The 18,447-nt window shown below is 41.3% G+C and overlaps 1 protein-coding gene across 3 annotated transcripts in view; it reads left to right on the plus strand.

Annotated features, from left to right (window-relative positions):
* The window catches only part of TINAG (tubulointerstitial nephritis antigen), a 44,724-nt gene that overhangs the window by 16,217 nt on the left and 10,060 nt on the right, over window positions 1-18,447 (plus strand). For all 3 annotated transcript variants that reach the window (XR_008597315.1, XM_054983183.1, XM_054983170.1), the window contains 5 exons: window positions 968-1,091; window positions 3,719-3,869; window positions 7,785-7,962; window positions 8,967-9,012; window positions 10,678-10,801. Coding sequence is in view for 2 of the 3 variants with exons in the window: in XM_054983183.1 (XP_054839158.1) it covers window positions 968-1,091; window positions 3,719-3,869; window positions 7,785-7,962; window positions 8,967-9,012; window positions 10,678-10,801 (623 nt within the window). In the remaining variant the exon portion in view is untranslated. The remainder of the gene's footprint in view (window positions 1-967; window positions 1,092-3,718; window positions 3,870-7,784; window positions 7,963-8,966; window positions 9,013-10,677; window positions 10,802-18,447) is intronic.

Raw genomic sequence — 18,447 nt, forward strand, 5'->3', positions numbered from 1 at the left:
TTGTTTTCCGAAAGCAAATAACTAAGCCTTCCTCAGCTGTAGTCCTAATGCTATGCTTTAAAAACTGACAGCAAGACAGATAAAGAAGCATCAAACAAGTTCTTAGTTGTGAAAAGGAAGTGTCTGCCTGACAGATAATTGCTTTCTCAGACAAATGTTTGTAACGGTGGTCATGACTTCCTGTTTCTTTTAAGGAATAAAAGTGATCCTTTGAAATCTTCTATGTTATTTATCACACTCTGACCATGACTGATGTTTCATTTTCTTTGGGAAGCCCAGTTCCAGTACATTACTCAGAGATCTGTGCATGCCAAACATCTTTAAAAGAAGCCTAATAGAGTTTCCTTTTGGGCTTAGGTTTGTTTGACATATATTGCATAAAATCTTTCCCTGCTCAGGCTCAGGTCTTAGTGGGAAGTCACTGAAACTCTTCTACACCTGCCCCAGTGGTACACTGGTGAAAAGGAGGTCAATGCACACCTCACATATTCCAACTCAACTCTCGCCACCCCTCCATTTGGTCAAGGAATACAAATTCAGGCAGCATTTGGAGACAGCAGTAAATTATAGTGGCCATTTCACACGTCTTTACATAGCACAAAACTCATGGAATGAGGGCGTCTTCATGGTGCGATTTCTGATATCATTGCACTATGAAAATGGAATTGCGGAGTGATGATGTCAGAAATTGTGCCATGAAAACGGCCTCATTGTATGAGTTTTATGCCATGTAAAGACGTGTGAAAATGATCCATGTGACTGAACTCAAGGCTGGGCAGGGATATGAGAGGTGTTCACATGCTTATTCCCCACAGTGGTCTGGTATGCTGCACCCAGTCAGCGAACTGGGGCTATGCCCTCTCAGGGTTCCTCTGCTTGTGGGAGTGGTGAAACCCACTCAAGGAAGGATCGTGCTCTGTATCACTCTCTAAAAAGAAACAAGATGTTTTCTCTTTGCTTTTTGAAGGGTAACTTGATGACAGAAATGGATTTCCCTGAACATTTTGTTGCCTGGCATGAATGGCCAGGGTGGATTCATGACCCTCTAGATCAAAGGAACTGTGCGGCGTCCTGGGCTTTTTCAACTGCAAGTAATTTGTCGCTTTTGTTACCTTCCTTGCTTGTCTGAAAGAGGCTGGCTGTGTTGGTCTTACAAACCCTTCAGTTCAGAGTTAACTTCTTGCTGCAAATTTTTAGAATGATTATATACTATGAACTGTCTCAAAGGATTCACTCTTTTGTCATGTAATATACTTTGGAAGGTCCCCCCCCCATGGATTTTTAAAAAATCCAATTATTTCCTACCATTTTGTCTAGGGTCCCTTAAAGAGAGAATAGTAAGATGAATTACAGGGCCCCTTGTGCACAGTGAGGATCAAATGGAGCCACAATGCATTTGTTCTTCCCCGTGGAGAGGACAGTGCAGACGTCCCATTCAAACAGGAGTACAGTAGAATAAATGCTATAGAGGTCCTTCTTGTTTTCTCTGAACATACAAATACCCCAGGCAATGTCGTACTCTTATTATTTTCAGAAACCCGCATTTTGGTCTAGATTATTTCAATTTATTTATTAATTGAAATATTAACACTTTACCTTGTTAGCAGTCATACTGCTCCCTCATGTTGAAAAGGGAAGTTTATGGGTATGGAATATCATAAACCCCTTCCTTATATGCCATGAGCACATGGCACTGCCTAGCAAGGCAGAACAGTTCCCAGCCCGGCTGGAGCTGGAAAATTACCAGAATGTGAGTCATGGGTGGTCTGGCTAGTTGATGCTCCAGAGAGTGATACATACCTGGAACAAAGAGGTCTCACAAGAGCTCCTGGCCCACCTTTAATCTCTTCCTCGGCCCACCTTTCCTAATCAGAGCTATTCAGTGAGCCTGATGGCTTTCCCCATCTAGCAATTGCTGGGTCATCAAACCCCATCCATACCTTTTGTCTACCACAGGTAGAGCCATCAAGCCTCTCCTAACTTATTGTCCCAACCTCCAGACAAGTTATCAAGCCATTGTTTTTGAGGCAAGATGTCAGTTTTGCCCCAGGACAAGTTTTGCCTTATAATTAGACTCCCCCAGCCACCCTCAAGTTCACTTGAGCCCTCTCTTCTCTCCCTGAAATGCTGGTTGCTCAAGCAGCGGTTCCCACGGACCTCTGCTTCTCTTCAGGACTGATAAATAACAACAACGACATTCGACTTACATACCACTCTTCAGGACAACTTAATGCCACATTCAGAGCAGTTTACAGTGTGTGTTATTATTATCCTCACAACCCTGTGGGTGGGGCTGAGAGAGCTCATCACCCAACTCCCAACTCCTCTCTCCCACTTTCCTCTCTGTTTTCTAGTTAGCTCTGGGTATAAGCTGTGTGTGTTTTTCTGTATGCTTGACTTTTACCTCACTGTTAATAAAGAAGTATTTTCTGTAGAACACCTGCCTACTCATCTGAGAGTTCTCTAAGGGAACAATCCTAGTATACATTGGTGGAGATCCCAGTTTCCCCTTCTCACTGCATCTCCTTGTATACTAATTCCCTCAACTCACAAGGAGACAACCCCCATTTGGGTAACAACTTTTTCTCTTTCACTCCACCCTCCAAGATATAAGGACAGATGGACTCACATTCTAGCTGCATCTGAAGAAGTGAGCTGTGGCTCATGAAAGTTCATACCCTACCACTAATTTTGTTAGTCTTATAAGTGCTACTGGACTCTTGCTACAGACAGACTAACATGGCTACCCATCTTAGCCTTTCCTCTTGGCATCAAGTAATAATTAAACTGTTACAAATTAAAACCAAGTAAAAGAAGTCTCTGGATACCTCCACTCCTCCACCTCCCTGAAATAAGATGCCTGCTGTACAAAGCCCATCAAAATCCCTGGCAAACAAACAAGCCCAAGGCTTAGACCAAATGATTAATGCCAAGCTTATTTTGATAATGTAGCAGTTTGGGCTAGAAGGGCTGCTGTGGGAGATATCCTTCTGCCTCCCAGTCAAAAACACCAGCTAGCGGAATATCAAAGGACCAACAGCTCCTGGAAACCTGCCTCCCTCTTCCTTCTTTCCTTTCTTTATTTAAAAAAAAAATCATTTGCTGCCACAATCAGTTGCCTTGTAGCTACATAGGCAAGGGGAACAACATTCTCATCCCCCATTACCCGGTGGAGAATGATATGTTGCCAGATGGTGCTCCATCCCTCCTAGCAAAGAAGAAGGCTGCTTTTTCTCTTTTTAATTTAAAATGTTAATGCTTGTATAAACTACTCTTTTTGAGGGGCCAAGATATTAAACACAGGGCCAAACTACAAGTGACAAATGACACAGGTTGGACACTTGTCAGCTTCTCTCAAGTTTTGATGGAAAATGTAGGCAACTTGGCGGAATGTTGGACAAGTGACAGTTGAAAAGTCCATTGGACAGCAGTTGGAGAGCCAAGCTGCAAGACCAGGATGCCTACATTTCCCATCAAAATTTGAGGGAAGCTGACAAGTATCTAACCTGTGTCATTCGTCACTTGTAGCTTGGCCCATAGAAAAGTTTTCAAGATATGAAAATGCAGGCATTTGGCAGGGGATATGCTATAGGCAAGAATATCAGACCAGAAAGTCCCATTATTATCCCCATTTTTATCCTTCCCTTCTTCAGCATGGAACTTAAGGCTGTTCCATTCATACATTGGTCTTATTGTATCTTTATTTCTCATAAAATAGGTGTTGCTGCAGATCGAATGGCAATTCATTCCAAAGGCCGTTTCACAGACAACCTCTCCCCTCAAAATTTGATCTCTTGTGACACCAGGAATCAATATGGATGTAAAGGAGGCAGCCTAAATGGCGCTTGGTCTTACCTAAAAAATTATGGGTACATATCTATATTTATATATTAATTACAATAATTTTTCAAGTTAACGTAATGCAAACACCTGGAAGCAAGATTAAATTTAATTTAAGTAAGAATAAAAACATGGTAAGCTGTTACCTAAATGAAGGTATATAAAACTGGTACTAGCAAAGAAATGGCAGCAGTGTAAAACTGATAGAATGAAATAATGGCATTTAATATCTATTGTAGATACTATATGCTAATGATACTTGCATTCTCCTCATATATAACATAGATTGTAGTATTTGTATGATACAGACTTGGGTTCATCAATGGACTCATTGGTGATATAAAAGTCACTCTCTTGGCCGTAGGGCCAAAAGAGGAGCAATGAATATCATGGATCAATATTGACCTGTAAAAGGTGAAGTGCATGCACACTCACTCCCAATTTGGATCATCGTGACCACATGAGAGGGAATTTAGCTCTTCAACCACCATTTAGTTTGTTAATCAAAGCTGGGCTTCCCATACTGCTGTTATAATTTTACATGTCCTTGAAATGCCTTTTCCTTAAAAAAAACCTAGGAACAGTGCAGTGAACCCAGTTCTCATAAATGCAACTCGGAGGTAATTGAAGAATTAAATCTCTCCTCTTCCTACCTAGCTCCAAACAAAATCATGGCTGTGCAAGCAAGCAGATTTACCTTTTAGGGTAATGACATCTGTGAACTTTGGTTCATCTGTAAAGTGAATGACGGTCACCTCTCTCTCTCTCTCTCTCTCTCTCTCTCTCTCTCTCTCTCTCTCTCTCTCTCTCTCTCTCTCTCTCTCTGTGCTCCCTTGTGATGCTGTGAAAGTAAATGATATAGTGTGATACTTTGAGTTCAAGCTTGATGAAATGTCTTGATAGAAGACCATTTTTTTACTTCTTCCATTAATATGTGATTCCTAATTTAGCAGAAGGAAACCAGAGAATTTTTACTGATAAAATGATAGAAATATGCCTTAGGGCCTGTTATAGTCATCAGGTCTGGACTTTCTAATAACTGGCAGAACAAAATTTGAAACTAGTTTGGATGGAATTAAATTTGAAATTTGGTTAGTATTGCTAGGTTTTCTCAGGGCTGAATGATGTTCGCTAGATGTCAGGCAATCGATCCTGCCTTCACCCCAGCATTATACATCTCTTTTGCCAGTGGAAAAGCTGTAGGATCTGCTGTCCAATTTTTCTGCACACAAACTAGTACAAAAAACCTGAACTCATGAAGTCAAACTATTGGTCTATCACACGAAGCCAAACTACTGAACTATCACGCTCAGCTACTCTCACCAGCACATCTCAGGCAGAGGTCTTTCACATCATTCAGCACTTGATCCTTTTAACTAGAGATGCTAGGATCAAACCTGAGACTTTCTGCATATGAAGTAGATTTGCTGCAAACCTGCAACTGAGTCACAGCCCCTTCCCATGTCTAAACAAGGTAGAAATTTCTGCTGTTTTCAGAGTCTCTCTTATGACACAACCATGATCTAAAATCAGTCCACCAACCATCAAGTGTACTTCTGCATTAGGGCTGCATTCAAATGTTACGCTGAGCTGCAGTTAAACTCCACTTTGCAGTGATGAACACAAGCACAGCTTGTTTCTCATCACCATATGGCTCCATTCCACCCTGTTATGTGTGAAAGTGTTTTAAGAAAACTGAGGGCGAAGCTACAAGTGACGAATGACACTTGAACGGCAAGTGTATTTCTCCCTGTTCACTTGCGCTCCACTCAATCCACTTGCCGTTCAAGTGTCATTCATCACTTGTAGCTTGGCCCTCCGTCTTTCCATTGGACCTAAATGAAGGTAATAAATATTGAGATTTCAGCTCATAGTAACAGCTTTATTGCAGACCAGGAACAGACAGACTTAAGACAGGCTCAACAGGAGCCAACTATATACACACAAGCCATGCCCATTTTCAAGCAACAACGAACAGACACACGTAACTAGAATCCTTAGTTTACATTAACTATAAACAAAGTAATATTTACAGTACAGTGATTGGTCTTTATTATATAGCACCAATAGTAACAAAGACTTCAGGAGCCTTAGCTCGGACAGAAGCTAAGTCAATACATAACAGAAGGTACCTAGGCAAACTGGAGTTTGCTTATTCCTGGCTCCGCTGGGACTTAAACTCTAGTTTTGTTTTGGACATTGTGGACAACAGGAGTCTGAAAGTTGGAAACCTTCTATTATACTCCACATGCAAAGGGAGGAAGGAGGTGCTTGCTGAGAGCGTGGGCAGGACTAATAAGCTGTGTCTGTTGTGGCAAACTGGAATTTAGTTGCAGCTGGATTGTGACATATGAGTGCACGCTAAAATCTTTTTTCAAATCCACATGAAACTCATATTCCTTCTGTAATGAGGATATCTGTTAGGCTTCTTTCTCTGTCCCTATTCACCTATCAACTCCCTTCACCCAGAAGCAAAATAATCCTTCTTTAAGAGTGAAATAGGCAGGGAAGGCAGCATAGTATAGCCCAGTCTCATCAGATCTTGGAAGTTACGCAGGGTCAGTACTTGGATGGAAGACCATCAAGGAAGACTCTGCAGAGGAATATGCTGGCAAACCACCTCTGCTTCTCACTTGCCTCGAAAGCCCCTTGCTGGGGTCACCGTAAGACAGTTGTATCTTGATTGCACTTTACACACAAGAGTGAAATAATTCCATAAAGTATAGATATATTGTTAGGATGCTTACAAGAATATGGAATGCGGATTTGTATCAGCAAATCTGGTGGATTATTTGAGAAACAATATGCCGCAGCATTTTTTACCAACATTTTTTATCAATGCAATCTTACGATAGTGACAAGACCTCATCATACTGGTAATTATCTGTGATGACCTGCCAAGTAATGGTTAAAGAAAATTAAAACTAATTTTCCAAAAAGATTTTTGCTTATTTGTGAATTGTTGTTCAAATAGTTTGTTTTCAAAGGTAATTATATTTGTCATTACCCCAGTATGATAAATGTGGGGATAGATTTTGAGCCAGTGAGCAACTAATATCTTGGTTCATTTAATGAGGCTCATAAAAATGAAAATATATTATATTTGTAACAAATTTGGAATGCAGAGTGCGAGAATGAACATGAAGACAGAAATACTACAGTAATCCTTTAATCTTATTTATCTGCCTGCTGATGGAGCTGGCCTGATCCCAGCAGTCCAAAAAATCAGTAACACAGTAGGGTGGGTGGGGCCAGCTACAATTGATAGAGCGCACTTCAATTTGATAGTGTAAGAGTACTGCTCTGCACTGATGATGCCTAAAGTCCCAGGTGCTTCCAGTACAAACACAAAAAGAGATGTACACAAGGAACTGTACACAAGTGAGTTGCTGGATACTGAGATGTGGAGGGCTCTCGGTTCAGAGGACTAAGCCTGTCACATCACAGTGTGTGCAGTGCATTAACAATGCACTGAACATGGAAGAGCACATGGCTTCTAATAAGAGCACCACATATTCATTGATCACATGCCTCTTGGTTGAATGTTAGCATTACAGTGGGCTCGGGTCACTGAAGACATTTGCATAAATTTCTGTCTAAGCAGACAACTTTGTAACAGTCAGTGGAATGGGAGGTCCCTGGATCCCTCTCATAATGGCATAATGAGAATAATAGACTCTTCACTAATTATCTTATTGAACACAGTTTTTGTTTCTTGGATAAGACTAATAATTGAGGCAACAACCCCACTGCCCATTTAACACAAAGGGATCCTTCAGCACTGGTGACTTGTGGACTAAAAATATAGGTAGTGTTGGATAAAAATAGGCAAATGACCTCCAGACTGATCTGAAATGGCCACTATCTAATAATCACCTTTGCAATGTCAAGAATTCATGTCAATTTAAAACAATCTTTTAAAACAATTTATTTTATCGAAATAGGCTGGTGTCTCATGCATGCTACCCCTTATTCTGGAGCCACCATCCCCACAATACTTGTGCCATTTCAAGTATAGTTGAAACAGATGGGGAAAGACGTGCTACACATCCGTGTCCAAATAATGTGGAACCATCCAATCGCCTTTATCAATGCAGTTTTCCATACAGGATCTCCTCGAGGGTAAGTGCAAAATGCAGGTTGGGGTTTCCAGATCCATCCATTTATCTTCTCTGTCATTTTATCACATCCTGGTTGCTTTGCTGTTTCATTCTGCCTAAGGCAGGACATCTTATAAAATTATAAGATAAAATCTTATAATTATAAAATTTTATAATTATAAAATTATATAATTATAAAATTATATAAAATCATAAAATTTTATAATTATAAGAGAAAATATAAGATAATTACAATTTTTTTTCAGAAGAATAGATGAATTGTTTGGCTTTGAATACCAAACTGGGAGCCTTTCTATACTGCGCTTCCCAATGAACTCCTGATCTCTTAGAGCCAGAATATGCTCCTTCTTTTATTTTATTTATTTATTTATTTAATTTTATTTATTCGATTTTTAGTCTGCCTTCCCCACCAGGTGGGCTCATGGTGGAGTACAACATTTCAATTTACATAAATAACAGTTTAAAACAGATAAAACATTATACAAATAACATTAAAACAACTTTGTATAATAAATATACAATACAGCTTCTCTTCAGATGGCGACAATAAAATACTACATTTCAGGGCCTAGCTCATATATAGGCTCATATATAAGGTGGTGGACAGATCTTTAGTGTGGCCAGTGGGGGCCCAACCTAGCCTCCACCATATGCCTGACGGAACATCTCTGTCTTACAGGTCACCCAGCTGGCTTCAAATGGAGAAGTGAGGAATCAAACCCAGTTCTCCAAATTAGAGTCCCGTGCTCTTAACCACTGCACCAAACTGGCTCTCTTTCCCATTCTGCTGCTCTGATGCATTTTTGTGTGTGTGACATTGATGTGAAGCAGCTAGTATGCCTCATCCTGATTTGCTAATTCAGTCTTAAAAATCAAACCATTTATATAATGGTGAAATGTTAACATACTGTAATATTATTGCACCTAATATATTGTGAAATGTTCAGCGCAGAAAAATGTACGTCAAAAGAAAATAAAAGAATGTTTCCTTTTTATCATCGTTAGGAGGCCAGCATAATGGAAGAAATCAAGGAAAACGGGCCAGTGCAAGGTAAGGGGTGGGGGTGGGGAATTGACATTATTGTCCCCTCTTCACAGAAAATTCTACACAGATTTTTCCTGCTTTTTATCTCCCCTTGCCATCAAATAAACGATTGGCTCAAGTTTCCCTCAGAGTCTTGATTATATCTGCTCTGTTCTTATCTTCCCCAGAACAATGGAAAGTGTCCATGCTATTTAGGATTTCTATTCGCACATGTATACATCTGATGGACCAGCTAATGCTGTTATATATCCCTTACAAATAGTACCTTCACTGGTGCCTGAACTCCATTTCTTCAACTTCTATGCTTCAGCATTCTTGTAGCCATGTTTCTTCCTTATGGTAGTCTTGGATCAGAGTTTTATTTTTTCCCAAGATGAAACATTATCACTTTGACCCTTCTGTCTCCTCAAGTGGGTAAAAAGCAGCTCCAGGGGATATTCATTTATGAACTTATTATTTAATGTACTCAGAAACCATGTCTCCGAACATTCAGCTGAGTTTCCAAATAAAAATTACATAAGGAAATAAAAGTAATGTAATTTTTTAAAAAAAAGAACCCAGCAACATAGAACAGAAGAAGACAACAGAATAAGACAACATTCATATTTATTCCAATTCTTCCTCAGCTTTTACTCTAATCAGTGGCTGACATCTCCTATTGCCCCTAGCTGCTTCATAAACCAGGGAACTGAATGGGCTCTGCAAGAAGTTATAGGTGACTAGAGTAACCAGGTCAACCATTCTAGTGAGTCATGTTGAAGTTCCACAGACTGACCGGGCTTTCAACATCTGAAACTAAGGATTATGAGGCACAATAGTTAACTCTCCCATGCGGTGGCTAGTCTGAATCCTCCCCCTTTCCCCCATAGCTACTAGTAACAAATAAACCTGCATTGGAGATCCATTCACTGACTGGCTAACTTGACTATGGCTCAGTTCAGATGTTCCATCATTTAATTAAATCACCTATGGTTAGTGTGATTCTCTGATGCAAAACTTGCAATCCCATGGTTAGATAGGGTGCATCAGACTAAGATCTGAAGCCAGGATCTGAAGTTGGGTTTGTATGATGTTTGAAAGCATCCATCCTGGCTTGTTATTTCGCAACTTCCTCTCCAGTTTAAGAAAATGAACATTTGTTGAGGCAAACCAGGATTTAATGGATTGTCTATGTCCATAGTTAAAATAAGCTATGGCTTTGTTAGAAATATTTGGGTAATGGAAATGCATGATAAGGTATACGAGAAATAACAACAAAGAGTAAAAAGTAAAGTAACTCAGAGCCAAACTAGATGTAATGAGGTTTGTGATTGGATCCCCATCCATATAGTTTCATGTTAAAGCAGCTGTCATGATGATCCCTAACTTGAGCCATGGTCATGGGGGGTGGGGACAGGTTATTGACTAGTGATATGAATTTTGGGTTTTATATTGTAATTATCTTGGGTTATAAACAATAACCTTGAACTGAATTTTTTGCTTCTGCTTAGCACTAGTGATAACAATTTGCATTAATTTAGTATTACTGAAGTTTAATGCTTTACTCATGATACATAGGTTTGAGGGGCTGCTAACCAGTCTTCTAAATAATGCATTATATCAGTAATGAAATATAATTGACATGAAAAGAATAAAGAAAACAATCACCAACTTTGCTTCTTTTGTGTTCAGCTGTCATGCAAGTGCATCATGATTTCTTCCTTTACAAAAGTGGGATTTATAAGCACAGGAGGAATGCAGGAGGCCCATCACAATCTAGTCATCAGAGTAAAACTCATTCGGTCAAAATTGTTGGGTGAGTAAAATCATGGGATTTTTTTTTTACTTTAGCTTTTTCCATAATCCATAATGGACAAGCAATGGAGGTACCTAAGGAACTCTGGAGGTGACTTGATCGTTTCTACTGCGATTGGAGAGAAAAACTTGAAAATGCAAAAAGATGATTCTTGACATCTTAACTGAGGGCCAAGCTAGACATGACAGCTGCCACCAGTTTATCCCCCTGGCTGCAGATGCCATTTTTAATTATTTGTACTGTAGTTTTGTAATCAGAGCCACACAGCCCTGTTCAGAACAAGTGCGCCGTGAAGCAGCCCTAGGTACATGGGCTCACTGGCTGGCCAGCTTGCCTGCTGGCATGGCCACACTGCCTTGCCCTGGTGTGCTGGGGGAGGATGGGCATTGCCCCTCAGCTCTCCACCTGGCTGCTGCTGCCTTTGCTGGCTGTTCATCTGGTCCCCCTTCCCCCAGATAGCAGCACATCTGGAGGTCCAGGCAGCTGCACGTAGCTGCCACTTTCCTCATGCTCTTGCCTCCTTTTGCAGAAAAAAAGACAGCAACATGGCTGGTGAGTCCATACTGCCCCACTGCTGTCTTCTACCTGCTTTTCCCTGGCACCACTGGCTGGGTATCCTCCTGAAGTGCTGGCCAGTCAGCAAACCCATATGCCTAGGGCTGCTTCACTGCATGCGTGTTCTGGATGGGTCCTCACAGCTCTGTGTTAAAAAACTACAAATTCATTTAAAATTGCATCAGCGGCCGTGGTGATAAAGTAAGGTAACTCTCCTGAATAACTCCACAGGAATATCTAATGCATTTGTCTATGAGTATGTAAACATCTCCGGAGTGCAGTAAACTCTTAACATGGAATTTCGACTCACAGGCAGTACAGCAAGATGAATTTTCATCACATGGCATGCTACTGTAATTATGTTGGCATAAGTCCCTGGTGTATACATTTGCTTTATCACAGTGTACATACAGCAGCATAAGGACTGCATAAATGAAAATGAACCCATTGGAGGACTATGTCTAAAATATTATCCATAGAAGATATTTTAATCAGCTTCAGCAATGGATTGCCTAAAAGGGTGCAGAGCAATGTGAAGAAGTAAAATACTGTAACAGCTTTACAAAAGCTCTTTGCGTTAGCCATCCACTATAGCTGTAAAGCTTTTAACGGACTAATGGATTCTGAGGGCCATAAAGTGTGGTATTCAATGTACAAGTTTTAGCTGTGTTCAGTAATTTGAGAGCTGTCTGATTTCTGAAAGCCCAGCTGTCAAAGAGCTTTGTATCTTTATGAAATATTTTTTCCCCCATCTGCTGGAGCAATTAAAAAATTGTTTACTGTGCTGGCTGAACATACGACCCAGGGAGAAAAGCAGCATGGTGTAGACATTGAGAAGGATATTCCAGGGCAGCAGGTACAGTGGAAGTGAGTCATCAAATTAGCGTGGGTGGCATGTAGAAGAATCAAATGTTCATTGGGGGAAAAGACCTTGAACTTTCCTGATAAGGATAATTTATAATTGATTGATTGATTAGCATAACATTCCAGCTACAGAAGTGAAGAAGAAATAATTGAAGCCCTGTTCAATCATGATCATTTTGGTACTCCAACATCACATAACAAAAGAGCACTCCACCAGCAATTCTCCTGATATGAATGGTTGCCAATTTGTGTAAACAGGGTAACCCACATATTTTCCAGCTTCAGACCCTTCTTCTCAAAAATATAGGTTTCACATAATATGTACCAAAGCTGGAAATGATGCATGTTGCCCTGTCCACACAAAATGATGACCACGTGTATCAAGAGGGTTGCAAGCGGTATGATTCTGCGTCACAAAGACTGCCAAAATGGTAACGTCTGGATAGGCTTATGGTTGGAAGAATAAGAAAGAGAGAAAATTTGAAAGGGAAGGTATAATAAGACATCTTAGTGCTGCAACTATGTTTCAATTTTTTTTTAAAGCAACAGCAAATCAAGTCTGAAAAATGCTGTCACATGATGCTTCCTCAGTTGCAAGCAGATTAAAGAAAGGAGGTCAATTTTACAGACCTCTGAAGTAGGTCCTTCTCTGTGCAGCTACACTTTTCTCTCTACCGATTTCTAAAATGGCTGCAGCCTAACAGGAGAGCTCCAGACGGGCATCAGCCTTAAAAAAAAAACCTTGTCTGCATTCATTTCATTTTCCTACTCTTACAGTGACTGACTGGCAATGAAAAACTTTCACCTTTCCACTGAAAACTCTGTTTGCCATGCTTCCATGTTGTGGTCTCTTTAACAAAGTAAGGAAAGAGATCAACAGCTTTTGTATGGGAAACATTTGGGGGGCAGTCCGGACGGAGTCATTGTTTTCAACCAAATATCACCCAAACTGAAGCTTCTTCTGCCTGTCTATCAAAGAACCACCAAGTTTCAAGCAAATTGGACAAAGGGTTTAAATTCCGCAGGGCCCTGAACAGAGTCCCTCCCCAGCTGATCTACAGTAATTGCATTTCCATTATTCCTTATGGGGAACTTTTTCAGCAGAGAGGTGGTTTGTTTTTCAACCAAATGTCACCAAAATGGCAGTTGAGCTTCTTCCATTTGTCCATCAAAGAACCCACAAGTTTTAAAACTGGACAACGGGTTTGAATTCTACTGACCCCTGAACAAGCCCATGTTTTCTACTTTTGGGGGGGGGGACTCTCCGCCCCACAAAGGTCAGGGGAAGGAGAATTGCAGCTCTCTGCAGTTTTGGATTGCCTGGGTTGGCTGGAAGTGCTGTGTACACCTCCCTTGCAAGGATCTGATTGGAAGGGAGAAATGCCATTGTCCAGGAAATGAGTAGAATTAAAGAAAAATGTGTTTATGCTGCATGGCTGGTAAGCATTGGAATGTGAAAAAGGATTTTGCAGGAAGGGTTTTTTGTTATGCCCAGGCATCTTGTATTTGTGTTACTGTTCTGAAAAATCAAGTTAATGATTTGAAACAACAATTTCTATGTATAACTTTGGCTTGGGAATTTTGTTATGCACACCCCTAATCAGGAAATATTTCTGGCACAGTTTAAATTGAACAATTTTGAAGTCAGTTCTGTGTGATGAGATAAAACTTTCTTACTAGTGCCTTTTAACAGTCTTTTTAAAAAAAGAGAAATAGGCTACCCCAAGCTACTTGAAATTATCTAGAGAGAGTCTGTCTCTCTTCTTCTACCTCTCATAGGGGTAGAGAGGTAGAAGAAGAGAGACAGACCTTCTACCTCTCAACCGTTTTTGTTTCCCCCACCTTCCTTCTGGGAATAGACCCTTGCTCATAGGAATGCTATATACCCAGCCTGCAGCATAAAGAAACATTGCCTGGAAGATGTAGCCATTGGCCACAGCTACAGCCAGGTTTACCATGGTCATTAATCTCCTTCTCCCCTAGGTTTTTCCTGGGGAATTTTCCTCTGGTCCCAGGAGGAAGACCCTTAGTTCATGTACTTCAGTAATCTACAGCATGGTGCCATGGGTGCCATAGTGCCATACAGCATGTTTCCTAATGCTCACTTCCTTCTTTACCAAAGTCAAGACCCAATATTGACTTTCATCCAGCACATTTGAATAAGACATGCTTCTGAAGAGCCATAGGGGCATCACTGTTGTGTCTGCAGGAAGCATCCATTCGGAAACAATTGTCTTTATCATAAGAGGATATTTAGCTTGGAACCTGCTGCTATTTTGTGCCAGTCACTATGGCAGCCTTTTGTGGTGATACCCAGTCAATGTTTTCAAAATTCCAAAATTGCCCCAGGCACAACAAGGTGGAAGACCCCTGATCTAGTCAACATCCTAACATTCCAGATAAACATCTACTCCCTAATATTCTTTAAAATGCCAGGGTTGGAACCATCTGCATGCAAAATATATGCTTCATCACCAAGCCACAATCCCTATCTTAACATATATGTGTCCTGAAACTTGTTGAAATAGGAGCTATCTCAGGGCTACTTGAAGCTGCCTTCAACTATCCCTCTTCAGACAACATATACTGGTTAGGAAGAATGTATATAGCGGGACAAAGAAATGAGCATACTGGCTTACATGACAGCCAGAATATGAGCAGGAGCCCTACATGCATACAAACTATGTATGTAGGTTCCATTCCTGTGATTGCTGTTGATAACCGAGATGGAGCCAACATACATACAGTGGTTATGTACCACTGTGTTGTGTTCACTTTCTTGCTCTCATGGATACACAGAGGACAGGTGGGGACAGAGCACTCATTCCCACCCACTCCTTCTACATGCATTGACTCTACCTTGTACATGTTATCTGTAAAAGGCTACTGAAGCCGTTGGTCCATCTAGCTCACTATTGTCTACATAGATAAACAGCAGCTCTCCAAAAGGAAGGTCTTTCACAACAGCTGCTGTCTCAGATTAGACATGGGCATGAATGCGAAAAAAATGAACAAGCTGTTTATGGTTCATTGCCATCCACGAACAACGAACAACAAACATTGATGAACATGATGCTGTTCGTTGTTCGTTGTTCATGGAGGCCTGCAGCCCCAACCCACCCCCGCCCCAACCCCTCCACTTAGCTCCCCCTCCCCTCTAATCCACTTACCTGGCCCTTTAAAGATCCTTTTAAACTATCAGCTGGCAGGCGGCAGGGGGGATTCCCCCCTGCTGCCTGCCAGCTGATAGTTTAAAGGGCCCTGTCCTGCCACTTGCAAATGGCAGGGCCCTCTAAACAACCCCAGGCCCCAGCCCCACCCCAGCACTTCCGGGCTGCTCCTGCCCCATGGGAACGGGGTAGGGAGATTCGACCTGTCCCACTTGCACCCGGCAGAAGAAGCCATGCGGCACTGTCTCTCCCAGTGCTAAGAGGGACGGGGAGATTCTCCCCATCCGTCTCGCACCAGGAGAGGGGCAGCCGGCACTCAGCTGATGAGCCCCCGACGAACAGCTGATTCAGGGGTTTAAATGCCTCTTCGGCATGGAAACGGGCATTTAAAGTCCTCTTTGATCCGGGTTTCCAGGGCAACAGCAGGAGTTCAGACAATCCCTGCCTGAGTTGCCATGGGAATTGATTGCAGGTGCCAGACTGTCTGGCTTGACGAACAGCAATGAACAGCAATGAATGAGGCTTCCAATGACCACCTGTTCGTTTGCAATGGGGCCTCACAAACAGCCTGTTCGCAAACAGCTGAACAGGCTGTTCGTCGGCTTTTTTGCATTTGTAATGCTGTTTGTGCCCATGTCTATCTCAGATCCTTTAGCTAGAAATGCCATGGATTGGCCATGGGACTCTCTGCATACCGAGAAGATATTCAGTCTCTTTGGCTAGAGGCTGCTATGGATTTACTTAAAGTTCTGCTGACAGATGCTAATTCCAGTGGTTTTAGATGGGTAGTCATGTTAGTCAGCAGCACAGCAGCAGGATTTGAATCCTGTAGCACCTTAGAGACCAGCAAGATTTTCAGGGAATGAGCTTTTGGGAGTCTGAGCTCCTACTCATATCTGGAGCTCTGACTCTCAAAAGCTCATACCCTGAAAATCTTGTTGGTCAAATCCTGTTTTTCCAATGGGGTAGCTATGAGCCAAATTACACATGTGATCAGGGATCATTTCGTAGAAAAAAAGCTGGAGGAACTCATTACCATAACTGATTAGCATATGTCCCGCCTCTTGCCCTCACTGGAGGTGTGTTATTAGTATAACTGATTTGCATATGCCACACACCCTGACATCACCTATTCTGGCTGTTTTGGACCCAATCTTGGCTATTCAGGGCCGAAATTAGGCCCAAAATGGCAAAAATGGGCTGAAAATCGCTGAAAGGGGGCACAAAATGGTCAGGATTGGGCCACTGCTGAGCGGGAGAGTGATCCACCACCTGTCAGAGGCCCGATCCAGGCCGAAACGGGCCCAAAATGGCCAAGAGTTAGGTGGGCAGGGCCACCTGACATGTGACCACTTTGGGGAACTGCCGGAACTGCGTTCCTGTGCGTTCCCCCTCGAAATGAGCCCTGCATGTGATATTTGTGATACAAGTTGGGAGGCCCCCAATCTGATGATATCCTTTTTGCAGCCTTCTCATACTATTTTTCTGAGCTAAAACAGCCCTCTGTGGGGGTCTGTGTACTGCAATCAGTGATTATGGAGGCCCACTGATGGGTACTTAGGGTTTTTGTGATCTCTGCTCTGATATATAGAAGCACCATTCTGTAACCTTTGGAGAAGATCTTGTGTGAAACTTCTTAAACAAAAAATGTAAGTGAGCCCAAGCATGCTTCCTATTTACGATGTTACAGGATGTAATTTGTGTAAAAATGCTGCCCTTTAGGCAGCCAATATTTGGAGTGAATGAATAAGCAGAATGAATAAGCAGAAGATTCTGTCAGTTCTGTCATCTCCTATTGGGAGAGCAGTGCTGGTTCGCCAGCCAAGAAGTAGCTAGGGGAGTCCAATTGGCAGGGAATCCATGAGGCTAGAGGTAGTAGGTGGCTCATCTTCCAGCCTGCTCCACTCTAACATATTGCAGAGAAGTTCTGCAGCCCTTGGCAGTCAGGGTGTCATGAACAGGAAGGGACTGTGTGCTTCTTCCCTGCTCATGTGGCACAGTACCAGTGGAGCCCCTCCTTTCTAGATCAAGCATAAGCTGTTTCCATCACTTTATCCATTTTCCATTACTTGCTTTTCACCAGGGACCCAAAATGGCTTAAAAAATGAAAATGGATTTTTAAAAACCAACAATTGAAATGAAAAAAAAATAAACCAATTATAACTTGGGCTGGTCTTGAATTCAGTGGTCCATTTAAGGATATAAGCCAAGAGCACTTTGCCTCATGCCCAAGGGCTCCCACCTCTGGTTGCACCCAAAATTATACCTGGAGACAATGAACTCATTTGCTTTAGTGACAAGTTCTGATTTCTTCAGTATAAAAATAATCAGATATTAGTCTAGTAGTTGTACAAAATTCCTTCCTACCTACTCGAGTCAACCACCCATCATGATGATACATCTTTCTATATTACCTTGTACAAAAATGTCTCTGCTGTACTATCAAGGTCAAATCTTGAATGAATTTAAGTACTTAAAGCATAGAACCATATTTTTCTATTGCCTTGATCTGTTTTTTCCCCCTGAATTATTGATGTGAATAAAGTTTATAAGTCTGGTTGGCTACTTAATCCAATTGCTTTCCATCATTTTTAATTGAAGTGTGTATTGCCATTTTTTAGTCTTAGGATTTTTCTTCCAATAAATACATAAAACCTGAATAAACTGCTGTAAAAGTAATTGGTTGACATTTTTAATTATTTGAGGTTAAGTAGAGCTCAGCAGATCATTAAACAGACCATGAAATATTAAATTTTAGAGCATTCATTTAAAATACATTTTTAATGCAGTTATGGTTCTTCGTATTTCCACTGTAATATTAAAAAAACCTGCTGCAATGTTTCATCTCTAATTTATGAAAATGGATATCTGTTTCTGAAGGTAATCCTGTCCGCCTTCTTAGCTACTGTAATGCTAACAGAGGCTTGTGCTGCTGCAGCTAAAAATAGCATTGTGAGCAAGGGCAAGTAGAACAGAACAATGCATCATCATGCTTCTTTGCTGTTATTAATTTCTACTTCTCCTATAACAGTATTTTTGGAAGCAAAATTGCATTAG

Source organism: Eublepharis macularius, chromosome 1 (assembly GCF_028583425.1).
Source record: "Eublepharis macularius isolate TG4126 chromosome 1, MPM_Emac_v1.0, whole genome shotgun sequence".
In the NCBI taxonomy this organism is placed as follows: domain Eukaryota; kingdom Metazoa; phylum Chordata; class Lepidosauria; order Squamata; family Eublepharidae; genus Eublepharis; species Eublepharis macularius.